This window comes from Eurytemora carolleeae, unplaced genomic scaffold, assembly GCF_000591075.1.
Source record: "Eurytemora carolleeae unplaced genomic scaffold, Eaff_2.0 scaffold993, whole genome shotgun sequence".
NCBI lineage: Eukaryota > Metazoa > Arthropoda > Copepoda > Calanoida > Temoridae > Eurytemora > Eurytemora carolleeae.
The window spans coordinates 103441-122774 of NW_019396879.1; the positions used below are offsets into that span (position 1 = coordinate 103441).

General features: G+C 32.4%; 1 protein-coding gene across 2 annotated transcripts in view; it reads left to right on the forward strand.

The window, feature by feature from the left end:
- Positions 1–5858: 5858 nt before the first annotated feature.
- Positions 5859–19334, forward strand: part of LOC111709653 (glycoprotein-N-acetylgalactosamine 3-beta-galactosyltransferase 1) — an 18916-nt gene continuing 5440 nt past the window's right edge. The window contains exons 1-7 of one of the 2 annotated variants that reach the window (XM_023483428.1): positions 5859–5885; positions 7806–7867; positions 12491–12580; positions 13374–13445; positions 14053–14224; positions 14930–14988; positions 17545–17652. In XM_023483428.1, the coding sequence (XP_023339196.1) occupies positions 7818–7867; positions 12491–12580; positions 13374–13445; positions 14053–14224; positions 14930–14988; positions 17545–17652 (551 nt within the window). In that variant the 5' untranslated portion in view covers positions 5859–5885; positions 7806–7817. Of the gene's footprint in view, positions 5886–7805; positions 7868–12490; positions 12581–13373; positions 13446–14052; positions 14225–14929; positions 14989–17544; positions 17653–19334 lie in introns of those variants that run through there. The other variant, XM_023483429.1, reaches the window with a different exon arrangement.

Sequence of the window (19334 nt, forward strand, 5' to 3'; positions counted from 1 at the left end):
TTTCAAGTTATCCTGTTATCATAGTTTCAAGTGACCATGTTATCATAGTTTCAAATGACCCTCCATGCAAAGATAACAATGCCTGATTTACAACGGTACCCTTGAAACCTTTATCTGTGGAAGAAATTATCGTTTTTTTAGGTTTAAAGACAGTAAAATAAAAATCTTCTTATACTGATAATTCTTAAATGTATTCTGCAGTAGAAATGCGCAGTCACTTTAAAGGTACCGTTTTGAATTGGGCATTGTCATCTGTGCTCGGAGGGTCACTTAAAAAATACGGGTACAGTCCCTTTAAGTCCTATATTGGTGTGACGAAGCACTTTGAATTCTGGAAGAATAATATTTTCCTACTGTCCTGCTACTTGTTTTATTTCTAGTGTACAAGTATAGTATTGAAAATTTGGAGGCTAAGCAAATATTATATTCTCAACCTCAACCTCTGATTCAGCCGGACAGTTGATAGAGGACAGAGGAAAAGGACAAACGTTTAATTGACTCCATGGAAAAAGTGAAAGCGGCAGAAAGATGCATTAAAAAAAAACTAGGATATTTTGTTATGTAGAGAGGGGGGGGCGTGAATTTTTCTTGGTGTGATAAGGTTTGTGTTATATACGTGGCTTCATAGGCTAATATTTATTTTTTAGCAAAGACCTTGCTAAAGATTGGCAAAGTCTTTGATTTTTAGAAAGAAATTCGTAAATTTTTAATCTTTCTTTGACAAAAGATTATTTTTAGTGCAGTCTCACTATAGTATTCCCTTTCTTCAATCTGTTGCGGGGAAACGCTCTCAATTAAAAAAAAAGCCAAGATATGGTAAATAGGAACACCTTGTTTAAAATTGCATTGTGATTGCGGCTTGAATTCAACAAAGACGGAATTGAGTTTTTGTCCCAAAGGTAAAGATTTATAATTCCCTATATTTCTGCAGCCTGATGATGTTAACCATATATGATATTTCAAAAACTCTTCAAATCCATAGAAAAAGTGAATTTACTCTTCCCCCTCTAGTTCAATTTGATCTATTTACATCGAATCTTTTTACATTAGATGTAAATTGCAAACTGACTAAGTATGTAGATTAAATGCAATTTTTGTTTACAGAATTGACAGTATACAAAGGGCGCAGGAATAAGGGCGCAGGGGCTGCAATTACGATATTTTTCAGACGGGGAGGGGGGAGGGGGGGAAGTGGATTGATAGAAATATTGCGGTTAGGGAAGGGAGGAAAAAAAAATTTATATTTTTACAGAATATCTTAATTTTGACTGATAAATTTTATATCCATAGGCTTTAAAAATAATACTATTGTGTTTTGAGTTGGATCCATGAGTCAATGAAAACATATTTTGACTGAGTAATGAAATAATCTTGTTTTCCAAGTTTTATTCTGAAAATTTATCAAATACTGTCAAATTCTGCACTGCACGAGAACTGAAGTCAATAATATAATTTAGTTTTGTCGTCACTAAATTCCCATGTTTTTTGGGACACCCTTTAGTTAAGTTGTTTTTCATCCTTAACATTAGTGGTTACAATCTTTTTATCTACATTCTGTAACGAAAAATTTTTCAACAGAAAAAAATTATCAGAAAGTATGATTTTATAACTTCATTTTCTCTTCTTTTTTGAAATACCCAATTATTATTTTTTGTAATTATTAGTTTATTCCTTATGCCTAAAATATCTTTTTAATTGTTCTCGAATCTGATTTTTTTTACTTTTCCAGTAGTTTTATGACGAAGACATTAATTTTATTAGCAAATATATGTTTAAAACCCAAATAACTGAATTACAATTTACGCCTCTCAAAACTTTATTGTGATAAGCTATACTAAATAGATAAAGCAAATAAATTCATAATTTTTAGAGAAAAATTTAAATTTTAGTATAACACAAAAAAGGAAATACGGTTGAGTTTATATAAAAAAAAATAGATTTGTCTTGGTTAATTAAAAACAATTTGGGGGAAAATTAACAAAATCTTTTATGAAATTTTGCAGAGGGATGTTATTTCACTTAATTGTCCCAAGGGACAGCTGAATAACTTAACACCCCCCTTGGGGTAACATGGGTTGGTAATGTTGGTCAAAATGCGGTAAAAACTCTGCTAAAAAAAATCAATACTAGTTTTAGGGTAGTCACTGTTTGACCATAGCACTGACTTTCTAATAATATATCGTCCGTACATTCCTCCACCTCCTCCTCAGTTCAATTATTTATGTTTAATTTATACCCTAACTCCCTAATCACAATTTCTTCGGAGCATCAATTATGTAGCAAATACAAAAACCAATTTAATGCAGGGTTGCCCACTAAAAAAAAATATGTTAGAAATGACGAGGGAGGGGCATAAGATGGGATGAAGGGGGATTAAGAAGAGAAGGAGGAAGAGAGGATAAGAAGGGAATGAAGGGGGATTATAGGTAGGGAAGGAGAAGAGATTAAGAAGGGAAGAAAATTGAATTTAGAAAGGAAAGGAAGGGGGATAAGAAGAAAAGAAAGGGGGGGATATGAGAAGGAACAAAGGGAGGTAAAACGTATTAGACAAAGTAAGAAGTTGCCGGATGACTGAAGGGGCGGATTCTCTTGGTTAGAACAAGACCTTGCAAGGCTCAGGGCGATATGGCCCGGCACCCCCTTCATTCCCATCTTATTCTCCTTACCTTCTCTTCTTCCCCCTTCTATCCCTTCTTATCCTTCAATTATTCTCTTCTTCCCTCTCCATTCCCTTCTTATACTCCCTTCCTTCTCTTCTTAATCCCCCTTCATTCCCTTCTTATCCTCCCTTCCTTCTCTTCTTAATCCTCCTTACTTCCCTTCTTATCCCCCATTTCCTTCACTTTCTCCCCAAATATTTCTTTCCTCCTTTTCCATCTTTTACTCTTCCCCGTCCATTGTCCTCTTATATACATTCTTTTTATATGATATAATATTTAAGATGGATGGATAGTTCAAGTTTAAGAAGGGATGGAGAGGAGAATGGGATATTAAAAAGGGAAGGAGGGGTTGAGAATTATATTTTTTTTTAGAATTTGCATGTAACAAACTGATAAGAAAAAGTTAAACCTCATACATTTTATTGCAAATAATCTATACTAATAAACGTCATAATTTTTCAGTAAAGTAAATTTTCAACTTTTTTGATTTTTTACAACGCAAAGTGTGACTAGCATAGGAACTAAGCTTTGCCTTCAAACCATACTTTCTCTGTAAAAGTCAACTCACTCAACTTAGAATATTAAAACCAAACTAAATATATTCCTGTGGTTTTACCGAGTTCCGCAATACGAATTTGAGTCAAATTGGTCAAGGTGTTCTTGAGTTACGATCGGACAAACAAACAAACAAACCACTTTATAAATAGATATCTTTAATTCAGATGAAGAACTCCATTGAGGGAAGCAAAATATTCTGTACATACATGATAATTACATAAAATTATGAATAAATTATAATTTCCAGCATGTTATAATAATAATAATAATAATGATAATTATTATAGTAATAATAATAACGAGGATGCCTAGAACATTTTTGTGGTTTTGGTATGAAAACTAGTAATTTTACCTTGAATTCTATCGTATGCATATAATAAATAAACCAGAAACCTATTTCATTTATATCTTTGTAACCCGTAAATATATGTTCTTTAGTTCATTAACCCTAGTTGCGGTCAACTTATTTACTTGTACATTTTTATACCTGGATAGGTAGAGAGGACAGAGTTTGTGACAGTTTAAAACAGTGCATTTAGGTTGATAAAGACAAATGAGGAGTTTAGGCATTTTCCACATATAGAATATTTTCTAATTTATCAACAACACTAGTATCTATAATCATAGCTTGAACTTAATGTTACAGCTAAAATTCAATTTTTCCTGAATTTGATGTTTTGTATATAGGTACAAATAATTTAGTTTTTAGCTCAAGTTTTAGAATATTGATCTTGAATTGTTTGTACAAAATATGAAACTGAGGCAATAAGTTTCTGCCAAAAATTAAATAACTTACAGATTCTTCACATAGAAAATTTTTGTAGTAAATTTTTTAGCAAACCCTGTTCAGAAAAATATAAAAAATTGAGCAAGCCCTGAAAGGAAATAGTGTATATGCAGTACACATTTTAGCGTACATAATTTGTACATCTTTGTTATTACAATTCAGTTTTTGCTTTGCCTCCTTAGGACAAGAAAGGGAAAATATATTCGAATGTTTTCTTCTTTTGTACACAAATTTACGATTTCGTACACAAATTTACGATTTCTTATACAGATTAGGCTGCTTTGCCATAGATTTGGTTGCTGGGGCCACAGATTTGGCCGCGATGCCACAGATTTGGCCGCGATGCCACAGAAAGTTTCCAGTATGCCACAGATTTGACTGCTGTGCCACAGATATGGCCGCTGTGCCACAGATATGGCCGCTGTGCCACAGATATATGGCCGCTGTGACACAGATTTGGCCATCCTACCACAGATATGGCCATCCTGCCACAGATATGGCGGCCCTGCCACATATTTGGTCGCTGTGCCACAGATTTGGCTGCCGTGCCACAGATTAGTACTTGATAATCTATTTGCCAATATCAATTGTCCGAAACCGGTGTCATGCATGGAGAGGACTCATGCATGGGGCAGACTCCCCCTAAAGTTTTAACCATTTAAACACAGTGTAAGACAAAGAAAGCAATGTCATTTTCCGATATTTATTAATGTATTTTGATTTAAAAAACACATTAAAAATTATCTGTCTCGAGTAAATATTAACTGTTTAAAGATTTGAAAGAAAGACGACATTCAAAGGGAAATAACCTTTTTTTCCTTTACCCTCTTTAAAATATATTTAAGAACTAAACGCCAACTCAGTAAATGTCAAATAATAATTCTAAATGTTTTAATGCTTTTTATGTCAAACATTGTGTTAAAATGAATAAAACTTTAGGGGTCGAGTCCGCCCCATACAGGACACCGGTTTATGTTTATCAGCTGATATATTGAATATAAACAATACAGGCACTGTAGACAGTGCAGAGGCACACTGCCTGAATTATATTAGTTCTTATCGTGAGTTCAAGCTATATATATTATGTGGATTGTAGAGAGACCAAACATACATTTTACATATATAATACAAACTCCTACCTTCCAGTCATTTCCAAAACATATGTGTATTTGATGAATGATCCAATGATCCAATTACATTCATTATCGTTAACTTACTTAGGGCCAACCACTCAAACCAACCTGCCCTGGTTAAGCGGGTCCAAACTGCATAGTAAATTGTGATTGCTTATTTGTAATACAGGGTGTCCCACGAAACATGACAGTTGGTATAATAGCTCAGAATGTCTTCTTCCATAATTGGTTAAGTTGTTATAATACCAAAGACAATAATGAAAATATTATATAGGAGTCATTTTATAGTAATATTAATTTCAAAGTAAAATATATTTGAGCAAAAGATTTTCAAAACGAAATAATATCTAATACAGTGTATGGAAGACGACATAAAACTATTTACCAACTGTCCTGTTTCTCATTGCTTTGTAGTTGAATAAAAATATGAAACTAGGAATAGCATATAGCTAACTCTACGTTTTCTGGTATCAGGTGCGGATTAAAAGGGGGCCTGGGCCCACGGGCCCCACCCTGAGCTCCTGAAGGGGGGGGGCGGCCCCCCTCAGAAAATTTATGATATGAAATAAAAGCATCAAAGGATAAAAGACACAAAGAATAGAATTGAATAAATGACCTGAAATACCCGTTAAATTTGTTTTCTCATCTTTTTATTTATACTAATATGCCTGTAAAATTACAGATAGAAAATGTGAGAACCGGAGTTGACAGATAGAAAGTAGGAGAACTGGGGTTTACAAATAGAAAGTAGGAGAACTGGGGTTTACATATAGAAAGTAGGAGAAATGGGGTTTACATATAGAAAGTAGGAGAACTGCGGTTTACAGATAGAAAGTAGGAGAACTGGTGTTTACAGATAGAGAGTATGAGAACTGGAGTTTACAGATATAAAGTAGGAGAACTGGAATTTACAGATAGAAAGTAGGAAAACTAGAGTTTACATATAGGAAGTATGAGAACTGGAGTTTACAGATATAAAGTAGGAGAACTGGAGTTTACAGATAGAAATTATGAGAACTAGAGTTTACATATAGAAAGTATGAGAACTGGGGGTTTACAGATAGAGAGGGGGGGCAAAAATCGTTGTTTAGGAAATAACCATGGATACATAAATAAGTTGCCAATAACAATTTTATGCATGTAATTGTATATGTGGATATTGCCTAAAATAAGGCGTAACAAAATGCATGTAAAATGCTTGGTTTCAAGTTTAGAAAGAGGAAAATGTATGTATACCAAACACCCAATTGCAATGAATTTTGAATAAGCATTAGATGAGATTAAAAATTAAGTTAAAAACTAAAATAATTCATTTCCTGAAATTTTGTGTCCGCGGCAGTAAATGTCAACTGAGTGTATCCAATTTAATCATAAATATATGAGCGCTTGGTTTGAAATAAATAATTAATTTATTGATTTAGGAAACTTGTATGTTGCACCTAATTAATTATTACTTATTTGATAAGCTAGAAAAATCATGTTTATTTAACCCAAAGTTTACTTTTAGAATATATATTTCTTAAACACTAACCTGAAACGTCTAGACTTTAAAGAATTGTTTTTTAAAGTATTTTCTTACAAGCTTAGAAAATGTCCTTTATATTTTTTTCAGTTTTTTTTCTACACAACTGAACCATGTGTATTGTGTATGACTGTAGTGTGGTGTACACAATTTTACCATGTGTATTGTGTACACTGTACTGTAGTTTACAAAATTGAACCATGTGTACACTGTAGTGTATTGTACAGTCTTGCATTGCTGTCCAAACATTAAAGACATTTTATATAGTTTAAGACATAAAAAAAAGCACTTGAAAGGGTCTTGAACATAATTTTAAGTTGACCCGTCATTTATCATATTGATAATTCAACATCCTCGTTTTTCCATATATAGGGTTTCCCAATAAAAATGGGAACTCAGTGACGAAATCATTATTCTATGAAAACGGTAAATGGCTGTTAAGATCTGTTTATAATGTCTCCGCAAGACGAACTGTGAAGACGGACAAGTTTACTCTGTTTGTTTGCTGTAATGCTCTTGATTTACTAAGTACAACCATATGCAGTCAAAACACAAAAAAAAACAAATTGTAAACGAAGAAGACGAAAATCTTACGGATTACAACTTTCTCAGGAAGCATTCTTATACTAAATCACAAAATTGTTTAAAAAGACGATATCGAATTCATCACTGAATTCCCATGTTTATTGGGACACCCTGTATATCTTGAAAAGTAAAATTTTGATATTTTACTGCATAAATCTGCATTTTATGCTCTCTGACACAAAGAAAGTTAAAGAATTAAAATACGGTGATAAGTAAATTGTATTAAGAAGACAACATTTTTTATTTAAGTTTTGATTGTAAACAAACTTTTATCGAAATACAAGTTTACAAGCAATTAAAGAGAACCTTCTTCAAATTACTGCTTCTCTTTGCAGTTTCCATGTTTTTGTCTACCCATGCTGTTTAAAAGCTTGATATAAATCAAAATTAATAACAAAAAAGTCTTCATTATATTGATTTAATTGCCTACCAAAGCAAAGATTTATAGAGTACTGTAGCTACTCGGACAAGTGCACTCATTTAAATCTACATTTAAATGTACAGTAATAGTCGCGTAAAGTTTAAAAAAACCTATAAATATTTAATCTTTATTATTTTAGAAAGAATGCAAGATGACCCTGTACTCTTGTAGACTTCAAAGGGCTTTAAGATGTTTACCAAGGTATTTATCTTTAATAAGCGTATGTAGAAACTCAAGCGGGGCGTCGGTGACTCGTTGACTAATTGACTAGTTGGTAAATTGATTAGTTAACTTGTTGATAAGCTGATTGGTTGACTTTTTGACTAGGCGCCTTAACTAATGTAGTATATGAAAAATATGAAAAGAGGAGATATATTTTCTCCGGCCAGAAGGGCTAAAACTAAGTTCATTCAAACCAAATATTAAACGATGTACGGTATAAATACTTTATTAATGATAAAATAACAAACGATGCTTGATACAAATTTATCCGGGAGAATGTAGTTTGAGGTTGAGTTCCTACTCACGATCCAATTTTCTTTATAACTCCTTGATGTGAAGGTTCATCGCCAACTGCCTGTGGATCAGGTACAGGTTGACCTGCTCCCTCCTTTCTGGGAATCCCTAATGCTAATTAGTAATGCACATTCCCAGGTGAATGAACCTGGGCTCTTTACCCGGGCCCCATCTCAGCGTCGGGTCAACCAACTTTAACTTGTATTTCCCGCCGTGCTATTTACAGATACAAACAAGGGATAAATATTTTATCCTCACAACGTGACAACATCATCAAAAGATCATAACACCTCGCCATCGTTACACTAAGACACAAAGTTGCAAATATTCACATAAACGGATATATTTTAAACCTACAAAAAAGTACAAATAAATGTTGATTTTTAAATGTTATTGAATGTCTAATTATATCTCAAGATGATGAGGAGTGATTAAGGATTGGAGGGTTTGATGGAGTAGCAAAGGTTCTCCTAAGGCCTGGTGATACTCTTGGAGCTGTAGTTGTGTAGGATTTCAAGGTGAACAGCTCGACTGGAGAGGCAGAGTACTACAAGGACCCATCTCTTTAATTGAATGTTGTCCTGTGAGGCCAGGATAGGACTAAAAATATCTGCCTGACAGAACAAGAACAGAGGCTGAGCAGTCTGTAAGACGTTGAGAACATCAGTCTCAAAGGCAGATAAGCTTTTCTTGGTCAGTTTGATACAACCTGGACAGGATTTCTTCATAACATTGATCATTTTGTGGACTCCAGGGATAAAGAACTTGAATTCAATGTGAGAGAGAACTTGGAGGGTATCTTGGCAATGTCCAGTTTGGCGTGTGCATCAAGCACAATACACTTTGCAAAGATACTCTTCTTGCAGATCAGTGAAACTTTGGGATCGGTCTGATGGTCTGAGATGTAATAGACACTGTCCAGGGGTTGGTGGACGAGGTAATTCAGCTTGTTGGTGGCAATAATTGTTTCTGTGGCAGTGGCAAAGCACTTGATGATGGAGGTCTTGACTGAGTTCCAGGTAGCTGTGGGTTCAGGGTTCTGCAGGATTTGTGGATTAATGTTGAGGTCCAGGACACCTGAACCAGTTGTCAGGAAAGGACACAGAGGATATCTCTGAGTCTGGATCCATAGAACACTGGAGGCCCAGCAGAATCAATTTTAGCAATCATCTTTGGGATGATCTCTGAGTCTCCAATGAATACAGGTGGGGAGAGGGATACATTAAACAGTTCCTGGCTGATCTTCTGGTGGCCAGAACAGCTCCTGCAATCTCAGATGAAGATTTCTCTAATATCTTGGCTGACCTGGAAATAATGTTGAACTGACCATCTGAGTGTGCTAGACGCAGGCACCATACCCTTGCAGGCTGCCATCAAAAAAGATGAAGAGCTGTGCGGAGTAGTTGAAGATGATCTGGCAAGGAAATGACATGTTTCTTGTGAGCAGGATCTTGTTGACATCGTAGCGTAATCTGTTTGTTCCTATTGGAAAGTGTGGAGTTGAAAGAGCACTGAGGATGGAGGACATTAGAGGGGTGGCCAGTCCTGTTGGGTTGCAGAATTGGCAGGCTACTGAGAGGACATTTTTCTTGGTGATGGGTGCAACTAGGTCCTAGAGAAATTCTGAGTTGAGGTCAGCTCCATATGCAGTGTTGTGGAAAACTTCTATCGGATTCATTTGAGACATATTAAACTTTTTAAAGATCTGTAAATCCTGAGTTTAAGCGCAAATTCGAGGTTCAAAACTCCTACTGCAAACACTGCATACTCAGTTCAACTACCTTACATAGCCGGTCACTCCCTTTAAAGCCAAGTAACATTGATATGTAGTCTTCTGTTCAGAATTTTTGTTTGTCAAAAACCAAAAAAGAAAAAAAATGTTAATCAGCTATTTATTATCTTTTAAAAGCGCTACAGTTCATATTGTGAGAATAACAAAGTTGTCAATATAAGTGGACAGGGAGAAGTTAAAACTATTTAAAACCATGACTTGGTAAAACCAGAATCTACCAAAATAGAATTAAACTTTTACACAAACTTTAGATGTTTTTCTATTAAATACACCTGCAGGTCTGTACACTGGGAACCAGAAAACTGTAAATTAGGAAGACGATTGTTAGACTCAAGTTATGATTCAAGATAGTTCAATGAATACTTTTGTGCGTTCAATTTACAAGGTCACATAAATATTGCACAAGATTCCCTCTTAAAGGAACTTTAAGCGACCCTCCACGCAAAGATGGCCTAGCTGATTCACAACGGTTTCCTGAAAAGCTTTGATTGATCCAGTTTGAGTTAGATATCAATGTTTATATTTTATAAAATTGATTATTTTCATTTGTGGTTTCTCTTTAAAAGTGACTTGCACATTTCATGAACACTTAATTTTTAAATCTAAGAAAATGACAATATCTTCAACATTATTGATCAAGATTACATTTGTGAATCGAACTTTGCCACCTTTATATAGAAATACTACAAATGAAATTAAACAACCCCTTTAAGTTTTTCTTAGGTTATTAAACAGGAAAATGTTTGAAATTATTGTTTGGCCAAAAATATTTAAAATTCTTTTCAGCTCGCTTAGTAGATAGCAAAGTGTCGTTTCAAACGCTCCAAAAAAGGTTTTTTTTAGGCTGAAATGTTTAAAAGAAAGGGTTTTTAGGGGAAAATAAAAAAATTTTGAGTGAAAAGTGTGAAACTGAATGAAAAAACTTTTTATGTGGAATTTTTCGTCCCCCCCCCCCGATCTTTAAAAAACACCCTCCCCCCTCCTCCTCCTCCAAGGTGAAAAATTATCTAGAAAATCAAATGAAATAAAAAAGTATTATTAAAAATAAATGTGGCCTGGGTTTATGCAGTGTGGGGGGGGGCACATTCCTGTATACGCCCCTGCTCCCTGGTCACCCTCAGTTGGAAAACGCTAGTTAGATTTAAAAAAATTTCTAGAGCGATGACATGTTATCTAAAAGCAAACAAATGTTAAAATGTTTATCTAATGATTTTGAAATTCAGGAGCAGAGAAACGTAATAATTTTTAGACATTTTCAAAATAAAACTTAAATCTAAATTCGGATCTATTTAATTCAGACCCTTTCATTAATTAAGAAATATTTGTTGTAATTCAAATAAAAAAATGTACTTTTCTTTCTCCCCAAAAGTCCGAATTCTGTTATAAAAACTTCTTTGAATTCATTTTTTTTTGGGGGGGGGGTGCGATGACGTTAAATGATTTTCAGATGAAGGGTTAAATGGTACCTCTGTAAATCAGACATGTCCCTCTGCCCTCTTTAAATGGAAGGTTGTTTGAAATTCAGTTAAAGCTAACTTGATATTATTATTATTCGTAGCAATTTAGAGAATTTCAACCATTTCAGTTTATCGGCCATCTCTAGCCTTCTTTAACAAATTATATATTTTTTTCAAGAAAACATCTTTGAACTATCTAAGCTCTGCTGCTGCAGTATTTATGCATATGTTTATTGTACTGATGTTTTGATAATATTTGATTTAATCATTACGGAAAAAAATATGGGTTAATTTATTATTTGGCGCATTATTAGACATTAAAATATTTTATTAATTTTCCTAAAAAAAGAAAACAATATTAGATTAGTTGAGTAGTTCAATATTACAAACTTTCAGGTATTCCGTAACCCTATCCCAATTGGGCTTTTTTGTCTAACATAGATTGGATGGAGATAGGGGAGTGTGATACATGTTCCTATTCCAACTTTTCAAGGCCTGCTCGTTAAAAAAATTAAACATCTATCTTTAATGGTTCGGGTTCAAAGGAGCAAGTTCAAAAAGTACGTCGGAAAAATGTTCAAAAATAAATCTTTTCACTAATTACAAATAATGTGACACAATTATTATTGCATCCATTTTTCAAGGGCTTTTCAAATATATTAATTTTAGCCCTGTAGCTTTATTAATTAATTTTAGCCCTGTAGCTTTATTAATTAATTTTAGCCCTGTAGCTTTATTAATTAATTTTAGCCCTGTAGCTTTATTAATTAATTTTTTAAACACGGACCCGCGGTTTGACTGTCCTTCACCATACCTTATGTATGAGAAGAAAAAATTGCCTATTAAAATTTGTTGACAACTATATATATGATGCTGAAAAAGTGGAAAAGTTTTAGCGTTCTAATGTGAGCCGTGTTTAAGTTATTTGGAAAAAATTAATCATGATTGGGTTAAAGGGACTGTCCGTGTAATTTCAAAGGACTCTTTAATAATGGATAGGTATCAATATATACTCCCTTTTATTTATTGATGAACACTCTCTTTAAACCATCTGTCTAGAAGCCCTGTATTGTCCCAGTACTCCTTGGGTCTGCTGACCGGCGCTCTCGGAGTTCTCTTCACATCAATCCTTTGCATACTTGTCATCAGGTACTTCATTCAGAAAATTGATTAAAATTTACGAAAGTTCACGATAGTCTATCAAATTTTTTTTTTGATAGACTTTCAACATTTTTAAAAAGCTACATTTCTCTCGGCATATTTTTCAAATTCGGTAAGCCATTTTTGGCCTGATCGGTTCAGCCGTTTTGACATTGTGGATACAAACAGACAGGCAATTTGTTCGATCTATTTTTGTTTTATGATATTTAAAAGTTATTTTTGAGATTCTATCAAAGTTTTATAATATTCTTTCAAATTTTATTAGATTTCAACAAAGATATTTCTTTTTCTTTATGTTTTTGAATTCAAGAATTTTTTCAATGACATAATTTTTATTTTAGAACGATCCATTCGGCCATTTGAGGTTCCACCAGGCTCATAATCAGTTCAAGTTGATTTCGGATCAAATACAAATATATAAAAATAAATGGGGAAAGATATTTAATAATATTTGTATATAATAGTAGAAGTTATGTGTCCTCGTGCAGAATAAGAATTTAATGAACATATTTTTAGGATTATCAGCTCAAGATATGGGCATGATCTCTTTAAACCATCAATTATTTTAGGATTATCAGTTCAAGATATGGACATGATCTCTTTAAACCATCAATTATTTTAGGATTATCAGCTCAAGATATGGGCATGATCTCTTTAAACCATCAATTATTTTAGGAATATCAGTTCGAGATATGGACATGATCTCTTTAAACCATCAATTATTTTAGGATTATCAGTTTAAGATATGGGCATGATCTCTTTAAACCATCAATTATTTTAGGATCATCAGTTCGAGATATGGGCATGATCTCTTTAAACCATCAATTATTTCATACAGAAAAGTGCCTAAAGGGTAGGTGAATCCTTTTCATTCTTTAAATTTTTTGAAAATATTTTAAATGTTCTGAATAAACTTGTAGATTTTTTAAATTGACGTTGAAATTAAGATATGGGAATTCATTTAAAAACTATTATTTACTGAAACTGTCAAAGCAATTTCAAACGACCTTTTATTCAACGAGATATCACCCTTTTTCAATCTTGTAAGAGGTATATTCTGTCAATCTCTTTTCTTGTCTCTGCTGCAGGAAGCCACTGGTAACTTTTGTAGAGCAACACTAATTACCACTTCTTTGTTTTCAGTGAGAAAACTAGGATATCTCCACCTTTAGCTCAGAAAAAGTTTTAAAGGGAATTGGACATGTCAAATTTAAATTAAGGAACCCAAGAAATAACACTAGAGGTTCTGATAGTTAAAGCATGTAACCCAGACAATTCTAATGAATTAAATGCTTTTTAATGAATTGTCGGAATCATTATTCTGTTCATCCAATTAGAATCCATGACAAGTCCAGTGTCAAATCCACTCCAAGCAAAGAACTAAAGCTTGAGCATACTGAAGTTTTGGTTTTACTTTTCAAATCCCAGCTCTGGAAACCATTAAAATTATTTGTTTTAAGACCTCGAATATTGTGTATGGTGAGCACTGCTCCTGTTAACTACCGAACTAAAGCTGTCCACGTGGCGGCCACGTGGGCAGGTAGATGTGATCATACAGTCTTCCTGTCTTCAACGCATGGTGGACTTAACTACTGGTCGGATCAATATGTTGCTGGTCTTAACATTATGGAGGTAATTAAATTTATCGAATTTTTTGGCAACATTTTTTTTTACTTTTATGTTTTCAACATATTCTTAATAGGCATATATTTGAGCTTAATTTTGAGATGATTGTATTGTTATCAATTTTAAAAATGAAGTGTTTTATTACGAGCTTAAAGAGAAATGTGAAATACCTTTTAAAATTATTCAACGTTATCTTCTGTCCTAAATATTTTTACCTGTGCACGGTAAATGTTGCACATATCTTTTGCTGCACAAAGGAAAAAAATAACATTGAAACATATGATTTGGAAAGCTCTTTATTATTATTTAAAACTTACGATCTAACAGTATTATGTAAGTTTACATACATATACATATATGTATATATGTATATATGACTAAAAGTGAAAGCCACAAAAAACACCAAAGAAAATTAGACACATAACACTGTGGAAGGGGAAGACGACTGTTAGACTCATGTTATGTTTTAAATAATCCAACGAACATGAAATTTGTGCATTGTAATGTACACAGACCCATTTTACGTAATACATTGATTTTCAAGCTACTGGCTGCACAAGTTCATTAAAATAACATTTAATAAACATAAGATTGATCAAATGTCGTCTTCCTGTTCTACTGTTTAAAGGATCAGTGAAAAACAAAGAGTTTTCTTTCTTTTTTTGGATCAATTTTTAAACATATCAGAAAATATTTATTTTGTTGTTCAAGGTTCCTGCTGGAAATCTGAGAGCGGATATGTGGGACAGAGTTAAGCTTGGTCTTAAAAGGTTAGAAGAGATTATTTTTGTTAATTCATTTGTTGCCTCTCTTTTACTGTACCAAGTATGCAGTTCCTAATTTATCTGAAAGCCTTTCGTTTTCTTCATTTTAAATACTGACTTTGAATAATAAAAAAAATTATGTTCTTATCTTTCAAATCTTTGTTTAGAGTGTACTTTTGGAGTTAAACACAAATAGACAAGACAAATATGAGTATATAGTTAATATTGACCATTGAGTTAAAGAGGGATTCCCAACAGTACCCTTCAAACCTTTATCTGATAAAACAGGTGTAGGTAACATTGTTTTTTATTGTTGCTTAAAGTGGTTTATTCTGATTATTTGTACACAATTTTTTCCGCAGTAGAAATTTTCAAGTCACTTTTGTAGAAAACGACAATTGTAGTCATGTTTACAAACATTATCCAGAGTGATAATTTTACACAATGTAATAAAAATAAGGTTATACATTCAAGATTTTTGCAGCTATACTGAAAGTAAAACACGAATAAAAAACGATGTCCATCTTTATTCTCTCTTCTCTAGTCGCCCATCTTTATTCTCTTTTTAACTTTAATCATTTATTTTAATTAAATTTTTCAATGCTTTTAAATATTTATTTGAGATCACATAGAAATATTTTAGAGATTTCTATATTACTTGTTCTTCATTTTCTTCTTGTTTGTACATCTTTCAATCATATTTGGCTAGTTTTTAAAAAGGAAAGATTTTTTTTTAATGTCCTTATAATTCGCCATACAAGAAAAAACTATTTTTATAGGATCTTGCTTTTGCTGTATTTAATTGAACTAGCTGAGCTTACTTTCTTTTTTCTGAACTCTTTATTCTTGAGTTGCATCTGACTTTTTTCTGAACTCTGGATTGAACTTTGGAATGTTTGCACGTTTGGTGCAATCTCAGCAACAATTGCACACTTTTTTAGGATTTTTACATAGGGTAGAATTTTTAGAAGGGGGCAGGGGGACATCTACTTCCCTTAACTAGTCTTGTCCGTATTTACTGTCGGAAAATATGACAGTGCACAGCTTGACACTAGAGATTCCCTTTCAACTTTTTTTCATTTTCCTAACCGATTTTCTTTATTTCTTTTTCCTAACCGATTTTCTTTTTTTCTTTTCCTAACCGATTTTCTTTTTTTAATTTTCCTAACCGATTTTCTTTTCTTCATTTTCCTAACCGATTTTCTTTTTTTCATTTTCCTAACCGATTTTCTTTTTTTCATTTTCCTAACCGATTTTCTTTTTTTCTTTTTCCTAACCGATTTTCTTTTTTTCATTTTCCTAACCGGTTTTTCTTTTTTCATTTTCCTAACCGATTTTCTTTTTTTCATTTTCCTAACCGATTTTCTTTTTTTCATTTTCCTAACCGATTTTCTTTTTTTCATTTTCCTAACCGATTTTCTTTTTTTCTTTTTCCTAACCGATTTTCTTTTTTTCTTTTCCTAACCGATTTTCTTTTTTTTTCATTTTCCTAACTGATTTTCTTTTTTTCTTTTTCCTAACCGATTTTCTTTTTTTTTCATTTTCCTAACCGATTTTCTTTTTTTCATTTTCCTAACCAATTTTCTTTTTTTCTTTTTCCTAACCGATTTTCTTTTTTTCTTTTCCTAACCGATTTTCTTTTTTTCTTTTCCTAACCGATTTTCTTTTTTTCTTCTTGTTTATTGTTTCTATGCTTTGAGGCTTCTCCAAATAGTTCTTGTGACATCTAATTGTGGAGCAGGTAGAAGAGAGATTATGAGGTTTTTAGGAGGAAGGGCAGATGGGATTACTCCCTGTGTTCCTACTATTATACTCTTTCCGAGTTAAGGGGAATTAAATTAAATATTATTGCTTTGTTGTACTAAAAATAAAGAAGTTGGATCTAATGAACCGCGAAAAGGTAGCTGAACTAGATAAGGCTAGTTTAACTGCTACTCTAATGCAGTTCAACTATTTCTTGCTTTTCATTTATTCAATCCTATATTTGGTTGTTAATATTCTTGCCAATGAGCATGCAATAAAGATTTTCTAACTAAAACACCTGCCCTAGGTATAGGTTGAGTATAGATGATCCTTTATCTATTGGCAAACATTGAATCATATACAGGAATATAGAAAATATGGGAGATTAATAACAACCACTCCCCCATCCTCCACCTCGTTCATGGTTCATTCAATTTTTCTTTTAAAATGAGTTTGATTCCAGAACCTTGAGCATTCAATTTGATATTTTCTTTCAATATTTGCAACCTTTGACATTTTTAAGCTGGACTATTTGATTTCATAGTTAGAAATATGAAAGGGTTACAGTTTACACCTTCAGGTTTCAAAGATAAAAGAATTAGAAAATTACAGTTTAAGGTGAGAAATTAGTTGAACGTTTAACCCCAGAAGTTTTTGTCGAGGTTTCTGAAAAATTTTGACATTTAGAAATATTTCTAAACAGATTTTTCAATGAATATTGTGTATTCCAAAGTTTTGCATTTATTAGAAAACACCTGAAATTATTTATATCTACACACTGCAATTATTGCATAAATTTTATTTTAAACTTTATTTTAGGATTTGGAAAACCTATGGAGGAGAATTTGATTTCCTAGTTAAAGCTGATGATGATACATACTTAATTATAGAAAACCTTAAACACAAGCTTTCATCAATAAACCCAAGGTAAGGTATAACATATTTTTGTTACTATGGGATTTGCAAAAGGCTAATTTTAATGTCAACACTGCATGGCGAACCAAAATCTGGACGATCTTGTACAAAAATATTTCAGAATTATTCCTTGTCTGAAGCTAAAAAGAAGCTAATAATAAACTTAAAATTCGGTGATGGTGATGGACCAAACCTCTGTAGAGTAAAAAAGTAGATGTTAGTTCCACATTTATTGAAAAATAAATTAGAAATTAGAATAATTTATTATCAATATAATTCATTTCTAAAGCTAAAAACATTACAATTGAGTTATTATGGACAAGGTGTTGCGATACATTAAATTCGGAGCAGTCTTGAATATTGATGCTCAATTTTATATTGCGGTCTAAATCTGTCACTTAATTTACAACAGATGTCATTATATTTTGTAGAAATAAAACTGTTAATTTACTTCTTTTTGGTAAACTGGGACAATCTACTTGGTCGTCTTCATTTTGTCATCGTACAATAAATCGTCAAGTGCGCTAATTGTGCGCTATGTACATTGTACATGTGCGCTATGTACATTGTACATGTGCGCTATGTACATTGTACATGTGCGCTATGTACATTGTAAATGTGCGCTATGTACATTGAACATGTGCGCTATGTACTTTGTATACTGAACTGTACACATTGTACAATACGCTGTACACATGTAAAGTGAGCTGTACAAATGTACTGTACAGTGCATGTATTAGGTGAGGTAAAGTTTGGCAGCTGAAGATTTTTCTTAACCCTGCGGAACCAATTTTTGTCTCAAAGTTTTGCATAAATATTGCATGAATTATACAAAATATCTCGGGCTATAAAATTTCTTGTTTAGACTCAACAAAGAACATTATCTTGCAAAATTCAGTAAACATTAAGAATAACTAACAAAATTCAACTCTTTTTATTTGAACTTAGAGTATGAATGCTCATTTTTTTAATCCAAACTCAAATTTTCCAATTCATATGTCCTTGCAACCTGATTGTGTTATTTTATAATTATCAAGAAATTAAATATGAATTTTAAAATTCTAATGAATTTAAAGGAAATAATATTCATAATTATTTTTAAAAATATATTGTCAACTGTACTTTCCTTGATGGAATGGAATTTAATAATCAAAATAATGTCATTTAAAAAAAAATTGTCGTCGTCATTATCATCATCTAGCTTCATTATCATTATTATCATTGGATTGTTATCATTATCATTGTTATCATTGTCATTATTATTATTATTGTTATTAACATTATTAACATTATTATCATTTTTATTATCATTTATCGTTATCATCTTTATTGTTATCATTATTTTTATTATATTATTATCATCACCATTATCAATAATATCATTTTATTATCTTTTTTACTATCATTATCATCATTATTATCATAATTGTTATCATCATTGTAACCATCCTTGTTATCCTCATTGTTATCAACATTGTCATCATCATTGTCAATATTATCATTATTATTATTGGTGTTATGATTTATCGTAACTATCATCATCATCATTTTTATTTTATTTTTATCAATTATAAGTACATCATATGTTCATACCAAATCTAACATATCTATAAACTATAAATCGATTTAAAATTCGGTGATGGTGATGGACCAAAACTCTGTAGAGTAAAAAAGTAGATGTTAGTTCTACATTT